At 38.6% G+C, this 24,762-nt stretch overlaps 1 protein-coding gene across 3 annotated transcripts in view; it reads right to left on the reverse strand.

Annotated features, from left to right (window-relative positions):
• Positions 1 to 24,762, reverse strand: part of GRIA3 (glutamate ionotropic receptor AMPA type subunit 3) — a 254,308-nt gene that overhangs the window by 130,703 nt on the left and 98,843 nt on the right. For all 3 annotated transcript variants that reach the window (XR_013998000.1, XM_081125665.1, XM_081125666.1), the window contains exon 4: positions 2,020 to 2,207. Coding sequence is in view for 2 of the 3 variants with exons in the window: in XM_081125665.1 (XP_080981791.1) it covers positions 2,020 to 2,207 (188 nt within the window). In the remaining variant the exon portion in view is untranslated. The remainder of the gene's footprint in view (positions 1 to 2,019; positions 2,208 to 24,762) is intronic.

The following is a 24,762-nucleotide window of genomic DNA, read 5'->3' on the forward strand; positions in this document are numbered from 1 at the left end:
GATACTGTCAACGTGCACATAGAAAATAGGAAGATAGAAAGTGAGACATGAAAAGAGAGAACAAGGTTTTTGAAAAATGTTACTTTCATTTTCCTAGAAGTGTTTAGTAATAATGATTATTTTTTCCATAAAAGTTTATGCCTTTTGAAGTGATTATAACAACCATGTGAGGTAGAGCAAATTTTATTTTCCCCATTATGTAGATGAGACAGCTGAGGCATAGATATTTAAGTGACCAGCATCCCACAGCTATATAGAATTCAGAGTTCTACCCACTGATTTTTTTATTACAGCATGCTGAAAAACCCCAGACTCCAGTATAAGGTCCTATAAAACCCAAAAGATTTAACAAAATGTAAGATATTCAGGAAGTCAAAGTCACTAGTACAAAAGAAGGAAAACAAAGTACCGCAAGGAGGATGTTCCTCTGCTGTAGGCTATTAAGTAGGTCACCCACTAAAAGGCTATTTTGGTATCAAATTTTAGAGGGCATGTAGTACATACACCAACATCACTGACCTGATTCTTCACTTTCAAGATCTAAGAAAATCAAAGGCAGGTTTTTTGTTGTTTTTTTTTTTTTTTGAAAAGAGGGGTGGGTCATTTGGATAGCTCAAGAGAATGTTAGTTGGGAAATTTGATTTAGCTAGGAGAGTGCTCTAGATTTTCTGTGAGGTGTGATTCACTAGAGGTGATGCTGTTTTTAATAAGGGGACAGCTTTGTATCTCTACAGTGCAGAGTCAGCAATTTCTTATTCTTTCCTTCCTCCCTCTCCCCCTTCCTTCCTTCCTTCCTTCCTTCCTTCCTTCCTTCCTTCCTTCCTTCCTTCCTTCCTTCCTTCCTTCCTTCCTTCCTTCCTTCCTTCCTTCCTTCCTCCCTCCCCTCCCCTCCCCTCCCCTCCCCTCCCCTCCCCTCCCCTCCCCTCCCCTCCCCTCCCCTCCCCTCCCCTCCCCTCCCCTCCTCTCTCTTGTCCTCCCTTCTCTTGTCCTCCCCTCTTCTCTCTTCCATTTTCTTACCTATTTTTTTTTTTTGCATTCTCTTCTTATGGAGGCATATCTGACAAATTATTAATATTTAATTTGCTATAAAACAGCTCTCTCAGACAATGGCTGCTCACTATAATTCCTATCTCTGAAGCTGCTTTGGCCCTCAGATACAATGGGCTTGAATTAGAATGGAAATGTTTCCCTTACAGTTTTGTTTATGGCAGCATAGGCACTTTGTTATTAACTGGCAATGAAACTACTAAGGAAAATAATACACTTGCACCATATTTCATTTGACTCTTTATTCCAAACAGAGTATCCATCTGGCTTAGGGTGAAACATTTCTTCTAATATTTTTAATCTTAAATTTAAATATCCAAGCTTAATAATGAATACATTTTGCCCATGGAATAATATTTTCCCCAGTCTAAACCTTCTAAATCTTTTTCACTTTGTTCACATTTTAAAAACCATGAACTTTTTTTCTTATATGCCATCTTAAAAGTGATCTTAAATTACATTCACATTTTCTCTCTCTCCCTCCCTCCCTCTGCTCCCCCCCTTCCCCTGGGAGTAATTTGCAAAAATATCCACAAATTTTGAAACCTAGTGAATACCACCTGGACACTCTGGAATTAGGCTCTGGAATTTAGGTTAAAACAAAAACCCTGCCCTTCTGACATGCCTGATTCCTTGTCTGTTCTCTGCTGGAAGGATGGTATGGGAAAGGAAGGGGATTACTTTGAGTCAGCTATCTATGAAACAGGTGTGGAAGGATGTGTTTATCTGATAGGTAGCATTAAATTGCCGAGACTTCCACATTAATCATGGTAATACAATTTTCAGCAGCTTAGATTTTCTTTTTTTCTTTTTGTTCCTGCAGCCACTGGGGAGGAAAAAAGGATTAGAGACTATCAAAAACTGTTGGCACATTTAGTCTGGTTGGCTACTTAATTTATTAGCAGGAATGGGAACTGCCTCAGGTTGAAGATTTAACATGTTGGCTGGAGGTGGAATAAATCTCTAACTTACCTGTTCCAAAATTGTGTTAATCCTTTCGACTTCACAGTCAATCAAGTATCGCTTTTCCTGCCTCCTGTCCATTTCTTCAATGATGCGCCTGAATTCTTGGACATCCTTTATGTTTCCCACAGACCTTGCTGTCACTTGCCAGTTGTTTTGCACTGCTGCTTCCATAATTGCTTGGAGGATGGAAAATCCTGAAAGAAGGAAAGACAGCTATAACGATTTTTTTCTTTTAAAGTTCTTTCTGTAGGTATTAAAGGTTCTACTGAGTTTTCATTCACAGTCCACTGGGTCTCTGTGAACCTTATCTATTGTGGACAGCAGGCTTAGTCATAACCTTAGCCTTAACCTTCACGACAGTTGGCATCTCTATCTTGTTTTAAAGGATAGAAGATTCTATAACTTGTGGCCACCAGGTTAGGTGTTTATCAAGCCTGTACTTAATCAATCACAGCTGAATTGTTTTTATTGACATGTATTATAAAAATATCTATGGAATAAATGCCAAGAACTTCTTCCTTATATCTGGCTACAATCTTTCCTATTGTTGAAGCTCATTTCTTTCATCTCCCACGTAAGCATTCTTTAGAACTAGAGACAGCTTTAGTAGAGATACAACCTCATTATAATATGGCTTATCCTTACACAGGCTCAGCTTTCTTCCTCATGGACTGCTACCAAGCCAACAAAGTAAATTACATCTTTCAAGCAATATAAGTCTAAGAAAACCTGAAAAAAAAAACAGTCTATACCAAAGATATACTGATTCTTTGATCACAACATTATGAAAAAGTTCAATCATATTAAATCTTCCTGAGTTCTTCCTGTTTCTCAATTAAATTTACCAGAGATTCTTGCTTTCTCTTTAGTTAATTTATATCAGACAACTATTAATTACTAACACCCTGGATCTATGCCAAATGGAAATGGGAAAAAAATCTGATGTTTAAGTTTTTGGTAACCTTTTTGGAGTCAGGGTTTGTGAAATTGGGAAGAACAGTATATCTTAAAGTATGAACCACAAGATAGTACAGGAGTTCCTGTGTACTGGTCTTTTAGACTACTTGTGGCTCTATATTATATCATGCCTCTACTTTTGCTTCTGGCATTTGTCCATAATTTGAGTATAATTTCATCAAGTGTTCACATAATTTTGTTGGGCTATGGTCAAAAGTAGCTCCCTTCCTCCAATAAATTTAAATGGTTTTCCATTTATATTTAAGTAATGACTAGTGGAAGTGGGTGATGGGGATGATTTGCAAATTGAAAATGATCTGTGGCGTAACGGTTTGGCCACAGGAGGAGCAGAAAATGGAGGAAGCTTGTACTGCCCTTTAAACACATTCCAGGTTCAGTGCTGTCTTGGGCTCACCCTGTAGTGTAAGCAGGCTACCATTGGGAATCTTCTTCACTGCACCACAGAAAATGGTATTGACATTTGGAGAGCATGTTTCAGGGAGATGGCAGCAGTGACTCAGCTGGTCATTATGACTCCTTTGTGTGATGGGTGTATGGAGGAAGAAGATCACAAATGAGACCCAAGCACTTAGTAATTTCCAAATGAGCAATTTCAGCATAGGAGCTCAAAATTACAGATCAAATTGCCATTGCTTTAAATGTTAATTCTTACTCTTTTTAAACCAACCACACATATTTATTTCTCAGATTTACATTTTTGTGTGGGTTTTCAATGTGCTCTCTGCTTCAGTGGGATTTGAGGGTACATGGTGGGCCAAGGCATGGGATTAAGAAATAAGCATAGGAAGAAAGAGATTAAAGTATTTGAAAATCATTCTTAAGCAGTATACAATAAGGCCTTATTATTTTGAGTACCGCTAATTAACAACTTATGAAAACTCACCAAAGACTAGGTTGAATTTTACTTCTGTACTATTTATGAAGAAAGTATTGACTGAATAATAATGGCAAAGAAATTACACAGGGTGTCTTCAATATATTTAAATTAAACTTTTTAAAAGACCCATTAGCAAAATACAAGTATTTTTGTCTGTTGATTCAAAACCTATATTCTTGTAATCTCTACTAGTTAGTCCTTTTCCACCATTTTGGGGCCAAAGGGACAAGTTTCATCCATTTTCCATGTGATAGTCCCTCACATTTTAAAAAACAGTTTATATATCTCTCCTTTTCTTCCTTTTCTTCAGGGCGAAAGACATCCCAATCCTTCAACAATTACTTTTACGACATGATGATAAGTTCCTTCACCGTTCTTTCACTTATGGGTATTTTTCAATATTTTATTGATCCTGATAATTCAGATGTGACCTGACTAGTGTGAATGATGATGAGATATTGCTTGCTTTGATATGTGCTATTACTAGGGATTGCTAATATTTTTCAATAACCATGTTATATCATTAATTAATATCAAGCTTGGATTCAACTGAAGCATATCAGTTCTCACTGTAAAACCTTTGCTCTGTAACAACTCACCATCCACATATCAAGATTCTTCCATTTCTACCTACTTTTATCTTCTTTCCTTTAATTCCTTTACCCCATCCCAATCCTCACGTCTTCCCTGCTTGCACATTTGCTCAAATCTGGAAGATGGTCTTTACCACTTATTCAGTACTCTCCTTGTTACTCAAGGCAATTGCACCTGAATGTCTTTTTTTTTTTTTTTTTTAATTTGGGATATACCAGATTACTATATATATTTTTATTTTTTTAAATTTATCTTTATTGTGAAAGTATTACAGATGTCCCCCTTCCTCCCCCATTGAACCCCTCCTCTCTACTCCCACCTCCTCCCCAGGCCTTCACCACACCATTGTCTGTCTATGGGTTATTCATATATACATATAAGTTTTTTGGTTAATCTCTTCCCACCCCCTAACCCTTCCCTCTGAGATCTGTCAGTCTGCTCTGTGCTTCCATGTCTCTGGATCTGTTTTGTTTGCCAGCTTCTTTTGTTCATTAGATTCCACATATAAGTGAGATCATCTGATACTTGTCCTTCTCTTACTGGCTTATTTCGCTTAGCTTAATACTCTCCAGGTATGTCCCTTTTTCTGGCATCCCCCTGCCCATACATAGGCCTTTGTGGATGACTCTCTTCCCACACAAAGCTTCCCATACTGACTTCTCATTTATTTCTCCTGAGATGAGATTTGAATTCAAGATAAAAGAATAAGCAATGGAGAAACTGATTTAAGGCACTGTGTGACAAAAATTTAAAGGGGATTCAAAATAAAACTGGTGAAACACATTATACTATACACACATAAAGTACTATGCTGCTGTTCAAAAGATAGCTCAGTCTCTGTATAATAAAATGAAAGATTTCTGTAATATAATATTATATAGAAAAAAGTGACAAAATAGCATTTATAGTGTAATTTCAGTTTTGTAAAAACTACATGTCTGTATATGTATAGAAAAAATAGAAGGCACTGGCAGTGGTTTTCTCTAAGGTGTAGGATTGCCAAGAACTTCTACTTGCACTGTCATTTGTTTATGCAATGTTTGACTATCTTACAAGAAGCAAGTATTATTTTCTGTAAGTACTAAAACGATAAAGGTTAAAAAATACAACTCATGCTATTCTCTCAGAGCATAAGCTCCTAGAAGACATAGATGACAGATGAGTGCAGCTGTATATGTTGCCTGCTGTCACAAATGAGAGGCCTCTTACTAAACCCTGATTTTATAGATCTTTTTATACTTGTTCCTTGAACCATGTAAATGTATTACCTATTCAAAATCGCACTGCTTTCTTAATGAGCTTGGGTCTGGGGCCTCCTGGGCTATGAGACTTGCTCACATTTCTGAGCAAGTCACAATGGTGGCTTAACAACGTAGTATCTTTTATCATGCAAAGTTTCTCTGTGTCTGCTTGAGCATGTGGCTGTGTACTTTCGAATCCTGGGGGGAGTGGCCACCTCAATTCAGTACCTGTCAGTGAGCAATCCAAAAAAAGCTTTTATTTGTTTTCGTACTCAATTTATTATACTTTGTTCCCTGTTGTAGCTGACCAAAGAGAATAAATATGAGTTTGAGGGAGAAAAAAGGAAAGAAAAGTTTGTCTCTGGAGGCAGAGCAGAAGCAGGCATTGATGCTTATAGGAGGTGAGGTGCATAACACCTCCTATATTTTTGGCTTTGTAAAAATAACGTTGCTGTTTTAGCAGCTTCCGAATTGTCCTCCACTCTGAGTGAACTTTAACACACCTTACTTTGTAGTACTGAAAGCTACTTTTATTTGAGCAGCAAATTTTCTCATCTTGATTTCCAACCACTGTTGCTGTCCACCTCCTTTTTCTTCTTTGTTTTAAAGAATGGGAATCACTACATCGGTAACTGGGCAAATGCTAGATTGTCATCGGCATTCAACCAAGATCGTATAGAAGCATAACAATAGAAGCATGGAAAGGTGATTATGAATGAAGAACTGGGCTGCAGCTATTACCAAACCAACCCTACTGGACTGGGAGCTACATATGGCATGTGGCAACTCTTTCTAAACAAGGATGCCATCTGGCTAGTGTAAGGATGCTGTGCTGTACCACCCAAGACCCCCTTTAGCACCAAAGGACTTATTCCTCCAGCTTTTGGGAAAGTTGTTGGCTGAGGAGAGCTGCCTAGTTTAAGGTTATACTGGCTTCCCAGATCAGCTTGTATCTAATAACTGGTTATATGGGGAATAAAGGCACCACCATTTCACCCCAAATGGGGCAACTCAACTAACTTCAGAGCTCCCTGAAGGGTAGGCTGAGGTCTTGTTATAACTACACCACAGCCTATCTTCTGCCCAAACCTGCTTTCTTCTTTTCCTCCAACAAGTGTCAATAATGAGAGTGCTACTCCCCAATAAACCTTTGCATGCAAATCTCCATCTCAGAATCTGCTCCCAGAAGATTTAATCTGTGCCTGTTAGGTTGACCTCATGACAGGGATGGAAACACAGAAAGATCTCACATCTACAACTGTCAAAGCCATTTTCATAGGGGGAAAGAAGGGCAGAATTTTGCTCAGTGTTCAAAAAGTAAAAGTAAAAAACTGCTCCATGCTGAGCAAATTTAGTATTTTATCTGAAAACATAGAAGAGTAAGAAACAAATTATTGACATATGGAGGTTGGTAATGAAGACATCCAAGGAAATATAGTTGAGGATAATTTTCTTCTTTCTGCTTTGCATCTTCCAGCAGGGTTAGCACTACCTTTTGTTGCTCAAGAACCTGTATCAGATCTCTCAGAGCTACACCATCTGTACTTCTGACATGGTTTCTAGCAGTCCCCCAAATGATGGGGGTCTCTCATATTGACAAATGGGCTTCTTGTGAGTGTTAACATTTATAGCATTTTGTGCCTGCCTGGGATTCTCAGAGAATTTTTCCATAAAGCCTCAAAAGGGATTGCTGACCCTCTGGAAATGCTCTAGAGAGGAAAGTTGGTCTTTCCCAGAGGGCAATTCAGTTTTTGTCCCATCAGCAGAATAAGAGTACTTGTCTCTCTATCCCCTTGCTAGCATTGAATAATATATTTGCCCATTTGATAGGGAAATATAAAAATATTCTTTTTTGTTAGCATTTCTTTGATTATTAGTAAAGTTAGTGACTTTTGTCATTTTTGTGTCCATGTTTACTCCTTATTTTTGAGAATTCCTTGTTTGTTTCCTTTGTCCACATTTCTATTATGATGTTAATATCTTTCTTATTAATTTATATATTGTATCTGTAATATATGTCACATACTTTAATTCAGTTTACTTGTCAATTAATGTTGCTTGTGATACATTTTGATGAACAGAAGTTAAACATTTTATGAAATTAATATTTTTGTTCATAAAAAAATTATGAGAGTTAGGAAGCAAATGAAAATTTCTCTTCTGCACTTATTCTAGTTCTCACCTGGGTTTTAAACCCAAACCTTATGTGAACCATTCTCTCCATATCTCACTTCTGTGATCTCTATGAGATTTCAGATAAATTTTTCTTGTATATTGTGGCAAAGTAAGAGAACAGAGAAGCTACATATGGAATGTGAAGGTGGTTTCTGAGACAAGTGAAGAGCAAAATAACAGAAGCAGAGGAAAGAGAGAGATAAGCTTCATTCAGTTATTTCATGTTATATTTTTTCATATCTAACAAAACTGATACTCAAAAATCTGAACTCAAATCCAATACTTCAGAATATAATTATTCATGTTACAAAGTGTCCTTTTCTTTAAAAAGAATTTAATGGAAAGATTCCCATAGCACATTTGAATCTACATTTTGTTGGTTTGTTGTTGTTTGTTTTCATTTTAACTTGATTTAAACACATTTGGTTTCCACCAAAATCAATATAGTGATTGTCTAAATTTGAGATGCTAATGAAGGAACACTTCTGTGTATGAGGAACTTGAGATGGGAAGATCAAGGACCCCTCTGTGTTTGCATATGGATGTTAGTCTGTGGATTTTATGGAACAGGATAAAAACAAATATTCACTCACACCCACCTCAATTTACCTTGAACAAATTTAAGATTTCCCTGAGGCCTTCATTGCTCATAACTGTGTTTGTTTAAGTTTCCCTTTAATTAAGAGCAGACCCTCTGCAAAGCTTCTCTTCTTTACAGCACCATTATTAAGATGAGACCTTAGCTAATTTATTAAGTCAGTGAACAGAAGGTGGTACCCTCGGTGTCCTAGTTCTGTGTGTCCTTTCTTCTCTTCCAACACAAATCCTTCCCCACTCTAAATCAAACCCTTTACTCATATTAGACTGTTCATGACTGTCTATTTTGCTTCAGTTGTGACCCCCTCCATGCCTTAAAGTAAAGGGACAAACTCTAATGGAGAAATTGAAAAAAACAGTAACTGGGAGAGTATTGTTTGGCAGCTTGAAGTATTCCTGTTATCCAAATATCCCACTTGAGGAGACAAGTACTGAATACTCATCAAGTTTAAAGTTGGCTCTGAAGCTGGCAGTTCATGTAATCCTGCCTTTTCCATGTTTCTCTTTCATCCCGTTCTTCATTATGAACTTTGTCTCCCTGCTGGTGAATTATGTAGCTTCATTCTCCTTGCCATAAGCTGAGAAAGTATGCGCAAATAGATATGTCAGTTTTGTTGAGTGAAAGTAAACTTGCTTTGCATTGTCAGCTGAAAGGAAATTTAAAAGACCATCTGGAGTAGATTTGCTTAACGTCTGGGAAAAGCAGAGTAGGCAAGCCTTCTGATGCTCAACCACACAAGATCTGATATAAAAAAAATAAAAACAACTAAAAGCAACTGGAATTTGGATTAAAGGAAATACTACCATGTATGTGCATAAATTCTTTGTGTTTCTGTTTGGTATCTACATAATTATCTGAGATAGACTACATAAAATTAAACTTATAGAGGGTTTGAGTCATCTCAAAGTTGTTCTGTGGACTGCTGCACACTTAATGGATGTCATGTGATGACTGATCATGCCCATTAATTGGGTTTCTTATATAACATTTCCTCACTTGGCTTTTAATGCCTTGAAATCAGTAATTCCCAGCACTGATCACATGACTGTGTCTCCTAGCCAAGCAAGTGTTGAGTGGCTTGGGTGTTAGCAGGCACTTTATGGGGTACCTGGGAGAGAGAGCTGACTATAAATTTCAACCAAAGAAAGGATGCACTTGCCAGCTCTGGTTGTGTGGCGATGGGAGAAAGGCTTTATGCATGGTTTAAAAAAGGCCCCATTTATAGGTTGGAGGAAGAAGTGCTACCTATTAGTTATAGTATGTCTTCTTCCCAGGTCCAGTTTATTCCAAATAGAACCTAGTGGCCACAATTAAGATGACCTTTCACCTGGCTACCCCTCCTCCAGCAGGGAATGAACTTTGAATCAATTCCTGGAAGTGGGTATATTTTGCTTGAGTATCCAATCCTGGGCTTGGCCTGTGCCTATGGAGTAGTAAAGTGAATTTACTGAGGTGGGACTTGAGCTCAGAAAATATGTGTTTGTATTCCATTAAGCTAAAAGCTTCTCTTTAGGAAAGTGACTTATCTGGAAACATTCTTCAGCATTCTCAATTTTGAGAAAGCAAGGCTAAGCCAAACTTCTTAACATTTCTGAGCTTTGGGTGTGAGGTATGGATAATGGCTACCAGCAAAAAGAAAATGGGGTAGAAAGCGGGGATGAATTTATATCAAAGATGAAAAGGGTCTGGATCTGATTGCAAAGGACTGTGGCTTCCTCTGCCTGCTGGAGTGCTGAGACTTCTTGATTCTGATACTATTGGAAGGCTGTTAAAGGTAATATTAAGTGTAAGCTTTTGCCTAGAGGATACAGAGGGGTCAAAGATATAGTCCTGAGGACAATAGAGAACACACTTTTCCCTTGAGGAAAAAAAGTTCCCTTAACTTAACTCTGTGGTCTAAAAACTGCTTGGGAAACATTAAAATAGGATATGTAAAACTTACAAGGTAAATAAGAATTTTCATGTGTCCCTCCATACTAAAAAATAAACACACATATGAAAACAACACCAAGATCAATGCACTTTGATTAGTTTTTTTCTTTCAATTGCAACTTTTAATGGGGGCATAAGAATGGATTTTGCAGTATGAAGGAAGCTAATGTTTCATCTTGTGCAGGCTTGGGCTCCAGGAAGAGTGGCTGAATCTTGTCTGAGCTGCAGAGAAGTTAGGTTGTCTGAGGTGGCCAGAATTCTCAAATATGAGAGCCAGAATTTAATGATGATCCCAATCTCTTCATTGTACAAATGAGAAACTGAAGACCAGACAGAGAAAATGGTTTACCCAGTGGTAGGTCCCAACTTGATCATGACCACAACACTTTTCTGGTATTGACTTTCAATATGGATGAAAAATGACATTTCTGTTGTGTTTTATGGATAAAGACCCATTTTAGTATTGAGTAAAAGTTAAAATCCAATAGGAAAATCATGACGGATACCCCTTGTAGCTTTGCCTTCAAGACTTCTGTAACTTTCTTCAATACCTTTGCATGGAGGAGCCAGAGATTCCACAAGTAAGTTTGTGTGTTAGAGCGTATCTTTTTTTTCAAATCTAGCTGGGACTCCCATTTGATATTGGTGTTCACTCTAATCTATACAACCTTTGAAGCCCATGGCTTGGCTCCTTCTGCCTAATCACACAGTCCTCGGGCAGGGCACAGCCTGCTCCAACATCTTCAATCTCTAATGATTTACTCTGGCTGCCCTCCACAGCTGGAAAAGCCTCACCCCATCCCACAAACCTCTCTTTAATTAAGACTCAGTTCCAAACAAATCTCAACAAAAAGATCACCGCAATTGAGATGGTGGGAAATGAAGGTTCCAAACTCTTATGCCTATTCTCTATTAGCCTGAGAATTTTAGGCTACAGAGGGTAGCCACTATCTCTCAGGGGTTATGGTTGTATGCCATCTTTAAATCATTGCTGGAATAAGATTCCTTTTTTGTATTGTCATGTATAAATTTTTCATCCCTGAGGTTTTAAATTGAATTGCTTTTCTTTTCACTCTCAGGTTTGGGATTTGAGTATAAACTAATATTTATTGAATGCCTCTTTGGGCTTGGCACTATGTTAAGCATTTAGACACATTATCACATTGAATCCTCCCAACAATCCTAAGCATAGGTAGTCTTCCGCAATTAATAGATGAGGAAGTTGAGCCTCATAGAGGCACATGTTTATGACTAAAAGCACATAACTAATAACTTTTGCAGCTGGGATCTACACCCAGGTCTGGCTTCCAAGCTCATACTCTTCTTTCTCCTCATTAGCAGCTAAAATTATTTCTGATATATGTAGTTTCCTGGGAAAGATGGCATCTTACATTTTTCTGTGTTTCTCCATGACAGGGAGGGATCTAGAACACAGTGTTGTCTACCTGAAGACACCCCAGGATTTTTCAGGCCCACTGGGATGCATGCTGTGCAATCAACTGTAAGTTAATGCTTAACAGAAACACAACCAGGGTTCTCTGGATAATGGCATATCTCTCATCAGTTAATCACCATCTCTGCAGTTGAGCTGGAGTAACTAGACTAGGCAGGTTTTATCATTTCTTGTGTCCTTATTTATTTCTCACACTGTCTCAGATGGCCCCTGCTTCCAAAGCAGCTGTTTCTTTCTGACTTCCCTATTTCTGTCACTTTTCCTAGTTATCAAATCTGAACATTGTCTTTGACTCTTCCATTGCTCTAAGCAAACACGAAGTCAAATTAATTCATCTTTTCTGTGTCTTTCCCTTTCTTTGCATTCCTGATACTACCAGCTATTTGAAAGTTATTATTCGTATTTGCTTGGGCAACTGCAACAGTCCCAGCTGCTCTCGAACACCATCTTTAACTTTGTCACTTTTTTGATTATGTAATAGGCACGCTCATTCTCAAAAACCTTCAAAAGTTTTTATTTGCCCATAGGATTAAGTTCAAAGGCGGTATTATAAATGTTTCAAATTGCTTTCAATCTAAGATTTACCTTCGAGGAAAGTCTTGAGGGACTTATTAAGCTGGGTAAGTTTATGGTTGATTGTTCCTTTCCAATTCTGGAACTCGGTTTCTTCAATATTCTATTTTGAAGGGTCTCTTGAGGATTGTATAAATAGGTACTGTCAGACAGAGTTTGGAGGGTGGATCAAGAACATTCTATTCTGATAATAGACAAATGGGAACCAAGACTTAGAGAAAAGGAAAGAATCTGAAAGAGGAAAAGATAGAGAAAACATCTTTCTAAAAATTTCTGCTCACTTTCCCTCATTGTTTCTAATTAGTGTTTCACTTGGAAATTGACACTTTGGCTAGATCTATGGGCATAAAGCAAAGAGATGTAAACAAGGCCAACCCCACCACTAGGCCCAGTCTCCTTTACCACCAATGGTACAGATTACTAAGAGGGTTGGCTGGGCAAGATGGAGGAAAAAGCCTAGACTCGTCGACTCAAAGGAAGCTAACTGGCCCTGTTAGCCATCAAAATCATGGCCTTGGCTTAATTTAGCCAGAGGATGTACCTAACTGAGCTAACTAGTTTCAAAGGACAAACAGCCAAATGGCTATGACTGAATTTAAGAGTGCTTCAACAAACTAGAATCTGGGAGGTTTCCAGAGAGAGAGAGAGAGCCCTGAGTCACTTAGAGTTAAGATGCCTGCTACAGGGATGAACTGCTGGGAAACTGCACTGGCTAAGAATTTATTTGAATAAAATGAATCTAATTAGGAACCATGTAGCTAGTCATCATAATGATTGGGTTAGTGGAAGGACTAGTTGACCATGCCCAGAAAGCTTCTGTGCTCATTCAGGCAAAATGCTAGTGACAGAACTTAACAAATTTCTAAGTGAGTTCCTCTTAGCTGGAAATTTGATTTCACTGGCTGATGTACTATGGTCTTAGGTATCATTTTGAAGGAGGGGTGGAGTTGTAGGGTCCTATGCAGATGGAAGTATTTATTAAGCTCTCCAGGAGAGTTACGTAACCAGTTTAGGATGGCAGGGGCAGTGGACAAGAGGGAAAAATTAATGATGGATATTTATTTAGCTGGGAGACTCCATGAAAGAAATGGGCCAGAGCTGGCAATGGGCCACTACAGCAAGATTTGTTCCCATATAGCCCCTAGAAAGTGTAGGTGTGGGACTATTCTGAATTCCTAAATAGGCCCACTTTTAAAACAACCAGATTTGCCAGTGTGTTTTAAAACACTGTTTGACAACCCCCTTAGGCCATAAAACATGTTTATATTTTGGATTGAAACTGCATAATCGTAATGGTCTGGAATCTTCTTAGGGGAACCTTCCCATCTGCAGTGTTTAGCTCTGCAAATATCAATGCAACAGAGCATCCTCTAAACAAAATACAAATGTTTTTTAAGGTTTATTTTGAGCAAAGAATACAATGAGCAGCAATGCTAAAGAAAAAAGGATTTAGGAATTATTGTAGGAGGGAAACAAGACAGTGAAATTCTCCATCAAATTTATGTTTTAACAACCTCAGATGTTATATACCTTACACCTCAGAAGAGAAATGGACTTACTCTGTCCGGCACAGCACTGATGTGCTAACGACATCAGGGACCTCCTTAAGGGGTACATTACTCTCCACTGAGAAGCTAAATAGTGAAAAAGGCATAATTTTTTATAACCTTAAAGCTGTGGCAACTGCCTGGTTTAGCTGGCCCCACTTGGATAGAAGATTGTTTTTTCCAGCATGAAATAAATGGATTGTGCCTTGGATGATGTAGCTGCTTTCATTGTCTTAACCACTGATGCAGATCACAGTATGAGTGATGTGGCAGCCGCAGCCATCCAGAGCTGCTGTGAAAGTGGATTCAATGAATGGAGTGGCTGGACTCAAAATGAGTTTGGCCTGCATGATTGCCTTCAGGAAGCAGGGCAGGTGCCCAGGAAGGCTTATTTAAGTAACCCAGATCCCAAGAAAGATAGTCTTTGCCAAGGTCCACATTTGCCACGCCCTCTGCACAGCTCTGGTTACACTAAAGGATTATTTTTGCCTCCATATAAAAGGACACTATTGCTAACTGCTAAGAGAGGTTGCTGTGTCACAATCTCTTACTTTGAGCAGTGCAGTTGAGTTTAACTCATTCAGAAATATGGTATATGTTCTTGCTACTTTAAGTGTGGCCCCTGGATTAACATATCAATTATACAAGAAGACCCTTAAAGATATACCAGACACTTTTGCTACTTAAGCGTGGTTCACGAACCAGGGACATTGCCATCACCAAAGCTACTTATTAGAAATGCAGACTGTCAGGTTCCACCCCAGACTTAAATGAAACAGAACCTGCATTTTAAAAAGCTCTCCAGGTGATTTGCAGCACATCAGAATTTAAGAAGCACTAGTCTGGTCATTATCATATATCTACTGAGAAACAGTTAACACAGTTTGGCTTGTTAACACAGTGGGTGATTCAGAAGTAGGGAAAGCCAAGGCTTCAGTGGAGGTTATGGATGAGAAGTGAACAGTGTAGGGCTAGGAGGGGAACAGGACAAGAATAAACAAAAAGATTGGAGAGTGACTCATTTGCTCAACCCAGGCTCAAGACAAGACTCTTGACAACATACTAAGCTATTTTAAAAAATATATATGTTTTTATTGATTTCAGAGAGAGGAAGGGAGATGGAGAGAGAGAGACAGAAACATCAATGATGAGAGAGAATCATTGATCGGCTGCCTCCTGCACTCCCCCTACTGGGGATCAATCCCAAAACTCAGGCATATGCCCTGAACCGGAATCCAACCCTGTCCTCCTGGTTCATAGATTGACGCTCAACCACTGAGCAACACCAGCTGGGCATGCTAAGCTATTTTTGCTGGTGGTTCTATGACGCAGTGAGTAGCAAGTCAGAGTCCTCAGCCACTGGGGATATCCCAAGGCTCCAACCAAGACAGACCGATGGAAAATTCTAGCATTACTGGGCTGGAAAGAACTCTTTAGTACTCAGTCAAATGGAAAACTTAACCATATCTATTACTCTGTTGTCTTGCCTTTCCCATCAGTCATAGAGGCTCACAAGGGACTGTAGCCAAACAATACTTGGCAGGGAAACTATAGGCATAGTGGTTCCCCATACAGACATGAAGAGCTGCATGTAGGGAAGACCTTGGAGTAAATCCTGCAGTAAGGAGCAGCAAAGATCCAAAGGACTGTACCCAGTCCTTTTGCCTAAGCAGCATGGAGACTGTAGATACCTGATGGGAAACTCAAACCTGCTCATACGTGGAGAATGGGAAGTTAAAATACAAGAGGAAGAACTGCAGTATTGTTACCCCTTAGTTGTGTTTTTGTCCTATGTGAAATTCTGCTATTTGATTCCAGGTTTTGAAATGATGCACAATTTTTGCCTCCAGTGATTGTTGCCAGAGAACAAGTTTCATAAATCCCACATCAAATCCTACCAACTTTAAGCCATCCAGTTTTTGTTCTTGAACCAACCACAAAGCCAATATGAAAATACAAAGAGAAATGCTGTCCTCTTAGTATCCCCCTCCCCGCACACACCCGAACCACAATTTAGTCAGCAGAGCTGATAAGATATTTACATTGATGACAATTCTGAAGTTGGCCCTCAAGGCATCACAAGGTTGTTTCAAAGGTGAAGGTGTTGTGAGAACTGTATCCTGATTTTGCCTTGATGGTGGCTATTTTGGAGATGAAAGGCTTGTAAACTGTTTCCTGTCCCTAGAGCCTGATAGTCCCCTGTGCCATTTTAATTTGAGCATTTTGGATTAGACTAGAATGAACAAGCAAGGGAGGTTAATTATCCTAATTAGAAAAGAACTAAAGCCATGGCTCTTCTAGGTCAGACACTTGGACAAACCTCCCCTGGCTCTAATCTTTGGGCATTAGCTTGTCACTTGAATGCCAGAGGATACACAAAGCATCCTCCCCAAACTTATGCCAAAGTCTCCAGAGCAAGACAGAGGAAAATTCTTTTCAGGAAATGGTGCATGATCAGCCTGTGCCCCGGGGGGGGAGAGAGTTATCTAGAGGTAGCAGATATGTGGGCACAGATGGATGGGTACAAGTGTGTTTGTTGGTTGAACCCCAAGCTCCCCTACTCTGTAGTGCCAAGCAAGCCCAATGTAGCTTGGAGAAATACTGCTGTTGTGATCATTTCTAAAGATATGCATTATTCCCTGAGCCTCTTGATATTCTATCTTCAGCTTGTTGAGGATATTGGTATCTTTATGGAAAGTAAACTCTTCTGGTATTCTGCTGATACTTCTTGGATCAACATTTTGTTGTTGGATTTATTGATTCCTAGATGCAACACCTTCCTCCTCCTCTTTTCCATGCACCATTTATTCTCTGAATAGATCAACCCTGCTCCCAGTCTAGAACATGCTTTAGATGATGCATGTGAAAATTCTTAGCACAGTGTCTAACACGTAGTAAGTGTTCACTTAATATTAGTTTACCCACTTTCTCTTACTAGAAAAGAGTGTGTTGGGACACAGCCCCAACAATCAGTTGTTCTGATCTCTGAGCCTTGTACTTGATGTATGATATGTGGTCATTTTGTGATTTGGTGACATAAAGGGAAGCGTAAAGCCTCAGACAAAGCTAGAGTAGTGACTGTATAATATTAAGATCAAACTGGCCTATTAGCTAAGCATACCCAACAGATAGGTCTAGTATTTGCCTTTGAATTATCCACATACCCAAGGGATGAATGAAAAAGAACTTAAGCTCCATCTTTTAAAACAGGTCTCAGATTTTTTAAATTTTATTTTTGTTTAAAATATTACAGATGTCCCTTTTTCTCCCCAATGTCCCATTCCACCCTGTCTCATCCCCCTCCCCAGTCCCTTTCCCCACCATTGTCCGTGTCCTTGGGTTGTGCATATATGCATATAAATTCTTTGGTTACTCTCTCCTCCTCCACCCCCCACCCTCCTCCATCCTTCTGACATCAGATTGTTGAGTGATCAATCTGTGGATCTATTACAATTTGCCTTATTCATACAGAATAGTCCAAGAACATTAAGATCAATGACTACTAACAGAATGATAGAGTGAGTAGAGGTCTCAATAGACCATTTAGTCTATCCATTCTGGCTTCCCCCACCCTCCCATCTCCAGCAATCCTGTCTACCTGCTCTTTAAAATGAACTCTTCTTGATTATTTGCAATAAGGACAGGGAATCAAGGTGTGAATAGTAACAAAAAATGGATGCACTTAAATTCACTTGTATTTAATTTTGGATTTTTTATACTTTATAATTGAGTATATGTCTGCTTGATATGAGAGTGAATTTAAATATAAAAGCCTCGTGCTAGAAGAAACTTATCTCTGGTGCATTTTGTACTTGCAACTCTCTCCAAGCTCATCTCTTAGACTTTACAAAATACTCACCCATGGAGAATTGCCCTTCTCCAAATCTTCCCTAGTGCAGATGGGGTAGTTGTCAGTTTTAAAAGATGAATGGAAAATAAATAGAGGGTGTTTGACATATTGGGGGTAAAAGTAATTAAGAAAGATGGGTGCTAATGGTCAAACTCAAAAGCAGTATTGATATTGTGGATAACTCACCCCTATAATTGGGCAAGGTTAATAAAGTAGACAAGTCCTCTGAAGTCTCTCAGTGTTTATTCTTGGTATAAGAAGTATCTAGGATCTCTGTAGAAAATTTATGTAGTGAGATATATAACTTATACAGACAATATAGTGCTCATGTAGTCCTTTTTCTGATTTCTTGGTCTTGTTTATTTTTTCTTTGTTTTGTTAGTAAGTGGAACAAGTTACCCTCCAGTAGTCAGAATTGGCAGCAGAAATTTACTTTGTGTTTGGGTGGGTGTAAGTTCAAAATCGGGTCATCTGGTGTAAACTGAATTTGAAGGTAAACTTTTCTTGGACTCCTAGAAGCCTAAGTCCCAAGTTTGATGACTGTGGCTCATGAAAGCTTTTAGAGCAAGTTTTTCTTGTGGGAAGAAGTATGCAAGTGCTAGATTTATTTGTGGGGTGATTTATGTCCTCAGAAATATTTAGCACTATAGAACTTTTAAGATTTTCTTTTTTTGTCATTGAAGCTTGATATTATCGCCATTTAAGGGAGGAAGGATCAGAAATGCATTTTGAACCTACTGAGAGTTGGCAGAGAAAACCTTAAGAAGATAAGGCATTTTTGTTACGACTGCCACCAAATCTCAAGACTGCATGCAGCATTATTGACAGTAATATAATCTCTTTATTTATTTTATCTGATTTATTTCAAGACTCCCTTTTTGCCTTTCAATTAATAATACAAACAATTTCAAACTACCTCCAGGCCAGTGTAACCTCTTGGAAGCAGTTGTCAAACTTTCTTTTATTTAATTACTTATTTAATAATTCTATGCTTGTCAGATGGACTTCTGTTTTTACGTGGGAGTTGGTTTCTTAGCCCTTTTGAGGATAGTCATCAAAGGGACTGTGCTAGCCTTTCACAGATGGAATCAGCAAAACCTCTGCCCTTAGTCAACTTGGGCTAATAGTCCTGAGACTGTCTCCCTGGCCTTTGGTACCTCAAAGGCACTGAATGAGAGAGGGAGCCTCAGAGGAACTATTTTCCTCTGAGGTAGGGCCTGCTATAATTATGCATAATGCCACAAATGTAGAGGCCATGCAAGAGATCATAGAGATGACATAATCACAGAACATCAGAATGGAAAGGGACCTTAGGTATCATCTAACTTAATCTTTTTTAAAAATTGATCTTAGAAGAAGGGAGAGAGAGTGAGAGAGCAAGAGTGAGAGCGAGAGAGAAACATTGATATGAGGGAGACACATAGATCAATTGCCTGACTGGGGATCAAACCTGCAACCTGGGTATGTGCCCTGATCAGAATTGAACCCTCCACCTTTTGATGTACAGAATGACCAGGGCTAACCTAATTTTTTTAAATTTATGGATGCATACACTGAGGACCAGAGGGAAATGTGGCATGCTCAGAGAATTGTAAAGGAAGGGAAGGGAAACAGTGCCTTCCAAGAACATGTGTGGAATTTTCTAAGTACTTGAGTGCCTGTCAAAAAGTCCTCGTTGTTATTGAAATACTATTGAAAATATCTCTCTGACACATGTAAGTCTACTTTTCTTATTTTATAAATATAACCAAGTGAATATGTTTGATGCCCAAATATCTTGCAGTATTTCAAGGTCATCATTCTGCACATAGGTGGTCATTGCCTAGAATTGTAGAAGTCAAAAGTAGAAGCAGTTGGCCAAATATGTACTGACCTTGGAGCAGGCCAAAAAATTGTCACTTTTACTAAATCTCTGATATCACCTGCTCTTTAAAAAAAAAATAATTTGTTTCTCTCTTAAAAATTCTGGGCAAAAATTCTGGCTATTTGAAGATTCTGACCCATCAAACTCTGATTGATAGATTGAAATTTTACTATAAAAAGATAGCTGAATATTATTTTGGAATCTTAAATTAAGGCAGACACATGATACCTCTTCATTGGATTCTTGGGATTAGCACTAAAACGGTGGTTTTTGGGTTGTGGGAGGTCTCCCCACAGAGGAAGTGCCTGAAGCAATCCAGGATGCTCCTGGAGCATGGAAGATGGAAGTCAGGGTAGAGTAGTTGAGATTGTGGGGCTAAAGAACATGGCCTTATTGCAAAGAGTGGCACTAGACCAATACTGCCCTAGTGGTAACTTCAAAGCATGAAGCATAGAGGAAATATGAGGGGAAAGTAGGGACCTTTTAATTACACTGCCTTCCCAGATACTCATTTCCTTAAAATGATTAAAAAATAAAGCATATGGTTCTCGTAAATGGTTGATAGACCACTCTCAGTGGATACCTCACTGGATGAATTATACATTTTAATTCACCTTAATATCCTTTCCTGTATACAGTATATTGTCACCCAAACCATGGTGACAAATATTCCTTGAAAGTATCCTTTTATTTCTCTAGAGAGTACCTGACTAGGGAGAACTAAGCCTTCCTACTTGGACCAAAACACTTCTCTGAAAACCAGTGAGTGGATTTTGTGACTTGTCAAATGACAAAGCTAGATCCTGCATTTTGTTCTCATGGAAAAAACAATAATATGGAAATTTAAGACTAGTCATGAATAGCCATTCATTTAACAAGCCCCCATTAAAAACCTTATTACATACAAAGCTTTGTACTAACAGTTACTGTGGACAATATGAAGATGAATTTCAGGTATAGGCTACACATTGCCATGTAGATTGTCAGCTTTGGTAAATGCTTCCACTTTCTGCTCCAGTGAATTAAGTGGACTATGCCTGTCCAAATTGAAATTTGAAAAGAAAGTAATATAATTATTTATTTGTGTGCAAGAATGAGTAATGCCATTTAAGGGCATTTAGATCTGCTGATTGTACTTAACACTGTGTCCCACTGTTTATTGCTGTAGTAATTGTCTGTGTCAAAGTAATTTCTCAGAGAACATAGTGTAATTTATCTCAAATCTGAGTTAAATGATATGAATGTTTCAGCCCCTTGAATAGTAGCAGGAGACACAGGCTTTCAAATGGTGTGTCGAGGTAGGGTAGGAGATGGGGAGGGTGCTGCTAATGGGAGGGGCAGATGGACCATTTGATTCATGAGCATAGGGTAAGAAAACAATATCCTAAACATTTATTTACATACTTTTCTCAAAGTAAATTAAGCAGCAGCAGCACAGGCTAGAGACAGCATAGGTCAGTAGTAAGAACATTGGGCTGAAAGTCATAAGACCTGTAATCTGGTCTGTCCCCTATATTGATCTAGTTGTGGGACCTTGGATAAATTGCTCCACCTCTCCAAGCCTGCCAAAGTAGAGTTAATCGTACTAGTCTTAGTGGTCAGAACTAAAGATGACTTATCTCTTATGTCTAAAAATTGAAGTGTACCCAAAACCCAGTAAGAACTAAAAATATTTGTGATCAATCTGTTCCTAGCCAACTTGGGTTTCATTGGGACAATTATTCATTCCCTTTCTTATAGATCCTAATTTTGACTCAGTGAGCATCTGGCTCCAGTTATGGGCCATGACGCTTAAATTATAATGTACTTTGGATGGTGCCCCTCTTGGAGGGTAACCATAACTCTGAATGCTTCCTGGGTATGCTATTTAAATATCCAACTCAGCATCCTGCGATATAAAGAACCCTTCCATGCCATTTGTTATGATAGGTGCTGTGAGGCACGACTGATTCCAGGGACTCAAATGTACAATAAATTCGACTGCACTCTGCTGGCAGTGTACATAATTATAAAATGCAGAATGCTTGTTATTAACTAGTCTCATGGAAAAGACCTACTGTGCCATGGAGGATATATTTTGGAATAGAACTACAAGCAGTGATTGATTTTTTAAAATTCACATCTCTTCTATCCTTTCAATCATTCATCCTCTAAGAACTAGCAAACATTTATAGACATTTAATGAATGGGGAGCAAGCACCATTCCCAAAGGCTGATAAAAATTGTTTGTCTCTTAAGTGAAGATTGAGTTCTGGTTTTGATTTTAATATAAAATTATTTAACATAGCATTTTTTTTAGATGTTAACAGATTTTTAAGTTTTTATTATTAATTAATTAATTAATTAATTTATTTATTTATATTTATTTTTTAAATATAATTTTTATTTTTGTTTAAAGTATTACAGATGTCCCTTTTTCTCCCCAATGACCCTTTCACCCCCCCGTTCCTTCCCCCTCCCCAGTCACTCTCTGCACCATTGTCCCTGTCTTTGGTCACTCTCCCCCCCTCCACCCCCTCTCCCCCTTCCCTCTGACATTTCGTCAGTCTCAACTATGCTTCCATGTCATAGCATTTTATGGTGTCTATACAGAAACTGATACCGAGATATAAATCAGCTGAGAATTATCAAAGGAGCCTGCTAATAGTTATAAAAACAATGAAAGCCATTTATTATCTTTAACTGTTTGAATCCTAGTTGGGTAGACTATCATTCTTTGGCCAATACTTATCCCCAGAAGACAGACTTTCATGCCCATTAAAAATAAAACAATAAAAACACTAAAAGCATGCACACAAATCCTTCTTCTGCAGTGAAGCTACAACAATTAATTGTACGATCCTTGAAGAGGAAGGAATGCTCATAGGGAATGACGGAAAGCCCTAACTAAGGTTGACACCAGATTTCATTCTAGGGAAAAGTTGCAGGCATGTAAGAACAGAAACTGGCTTTGCTCAGTTGATGCTGGCTCATGAACCTTAGTATGGTGCTTCCCAGGGGGTGATGCTACTGGTCTCCTGTTCCAGGAAGTATTGCCAGCCATAGCTACAGAGATATACAGGGAAGAGCAAAAGTAGGTTTATAGTTGTGAGTACATGAAACAGAGTTTATTCTTGTATTATTTATTGATTGTCTTATTTTCCATACAAACAACTGTAAATGTGCTTTTGTCCCACCCTATATGCCTTCATTATGGCTTCTTCCTTTCCCTGTTTATAAGGGTTTTCCTGTTTACAAAGAATTTCCTCTTTGAGCACAGGAAATTCTAGAGCTAGCTTCTGTTAGTGCTGACTTCTCACCAGAGAGTCAAGGCTGCAAGGTATCAGAAATCATGGGTTCCCAAGAGTAAGGAACCTCCATACAGATGCTCGTCTGTGTAGAAATATGATAGGGTGACTATAACTTTATAAGGTTACTCATTAAAAGTAACTCTTGAAATTTAGCTGTCTTCAGTTTTATTTTTAAAAAATATTTTTTATTGATTTCAGGGAGAGGAAGGGAGAGAGAGAGAGATAGAAACATCGATGAGAGATACATTGATCGGCTGCCTCCTGCACGCCCCCTACTGGGGATCGAGCCCGAAACCTGGGTTATGCCCTAACTGTAATGGAACCGCTGCCTTTTGGTATACAGGATGATGCTCCAATCAACTGAGCCACACCCACTAGGGCGCCAATAGATTTTTTTTTTTTTTTTAATTAGTAAGGAGTCTTTGGTTGCAGGAGTTCTTAAGTCAGGTTGCAAACCTGACTTAAACTAACTTAAAAACACACATTATTATTGGCTTATGTAACTGAAAAGTGTAGAGATCAAATGATATCACTTGTTTCTGCTTTGTAAATATCAAGTTTTGACTTAAATTATCTATGCCTCCATTTTTTAGTCTGAAAAATGGGATAATAATAATAAATCTACTTCATAGAATTATTGTGAAAATTAAGTGAGTTAATGCATGTGAAGTGCTTCCAACAGTGCTTGTCACATATTGAGCCTTATATAAGTGCAGTCTATTTTTATTGTTATTATTTTAATATGCAATGTCTCTTCTTTCTGTATTTTTCCTTTATGTATTAACATCCCTTCTCCCTCTTGCTTCTACCCCCAGTAGCTTCTTTTATTCTCCTTCCTATGTCCTTTCCCTACCTATTCTATTTATCCTAGTCCACAAATTATTATTAGTCTCCCCATCCACCAGTTCCAATGTCTCTTATCCATAGAAATGTTATGTTGGGTGGATTTCATATCAGGTATTGGCAAGCAAAAACACAGGAATGCACTGATGGTAGAGTAGAAACAAATGCTTTCATTTATTCCACTGAAGTTCTGCCCTTTCATCAGCCATATTATCCCCCTCAAACTTCTTCATACAGTCTTTCACGGTAAGGATTTATTAGATACCTTCTGTAATTGTCTATAAGACACTGCACTGGCCACTTTACTACACTCTACTTCACTTAAGAAATGGTCTAAATACCCCAGTCCAGATATACCTCTTGATTCAAACAGAAGCTTTTCAAGAACACGTGTCATGATTGTCTGACATCTGACACATTCCAGGACTCTGCCACTCTCCTGCTTCTCTCTCAACACTTTCTGTCCCCAGGAGTCCAGTGGCCACCTGCTCTTACTTACCTATCCTGATCTTCCTTTTGGGACACCTCACTGAGTTCTGCCTGGGCCCTAAACAATAAACCATCCCTTTCCTATCTCTCAAATAAAGCACCTGTTATATGTATCATACCTTTGGGGCCCCGATCTCATCAGATAACAATGGGCCAAACAGATAAACTAATCTCAGATAACATGTTATCTTCCCTGGGAATGCACCTGCCACCAGAAGGCCCTTATGAAACAACATTAATGGAACTTTCACCCTGATAGGCCAAGGAAAACAAAATCTGCAAGCAAGAAGTTTCTTCTCAAATCACATCCCATAAGTAGTTTTGCCAGCCTGCAAGTAGGTCGATTTTGAAGAGTCTATGCAATGTGATCCTACTGGCCACTACCACACTTCCCCAAATTCCTTTCTATTCTGCCTTTACTAAAAGCAAATTGTTACTGAGCTTG

The sequence above is a fragment of the Miniopterus schreibersii genome, assembly GCF_964146895.1.
Source record: "Miniopterus schreibersii genome assembly, chromosome: X".
In the NCBI taxonomy this organism is placed as follows: Eukaryota; Metazoa; Chordata; class Mammalia; order Chiroptera; family Miniopteridae; genus Miniopterus; species Miniopterus schreibersii.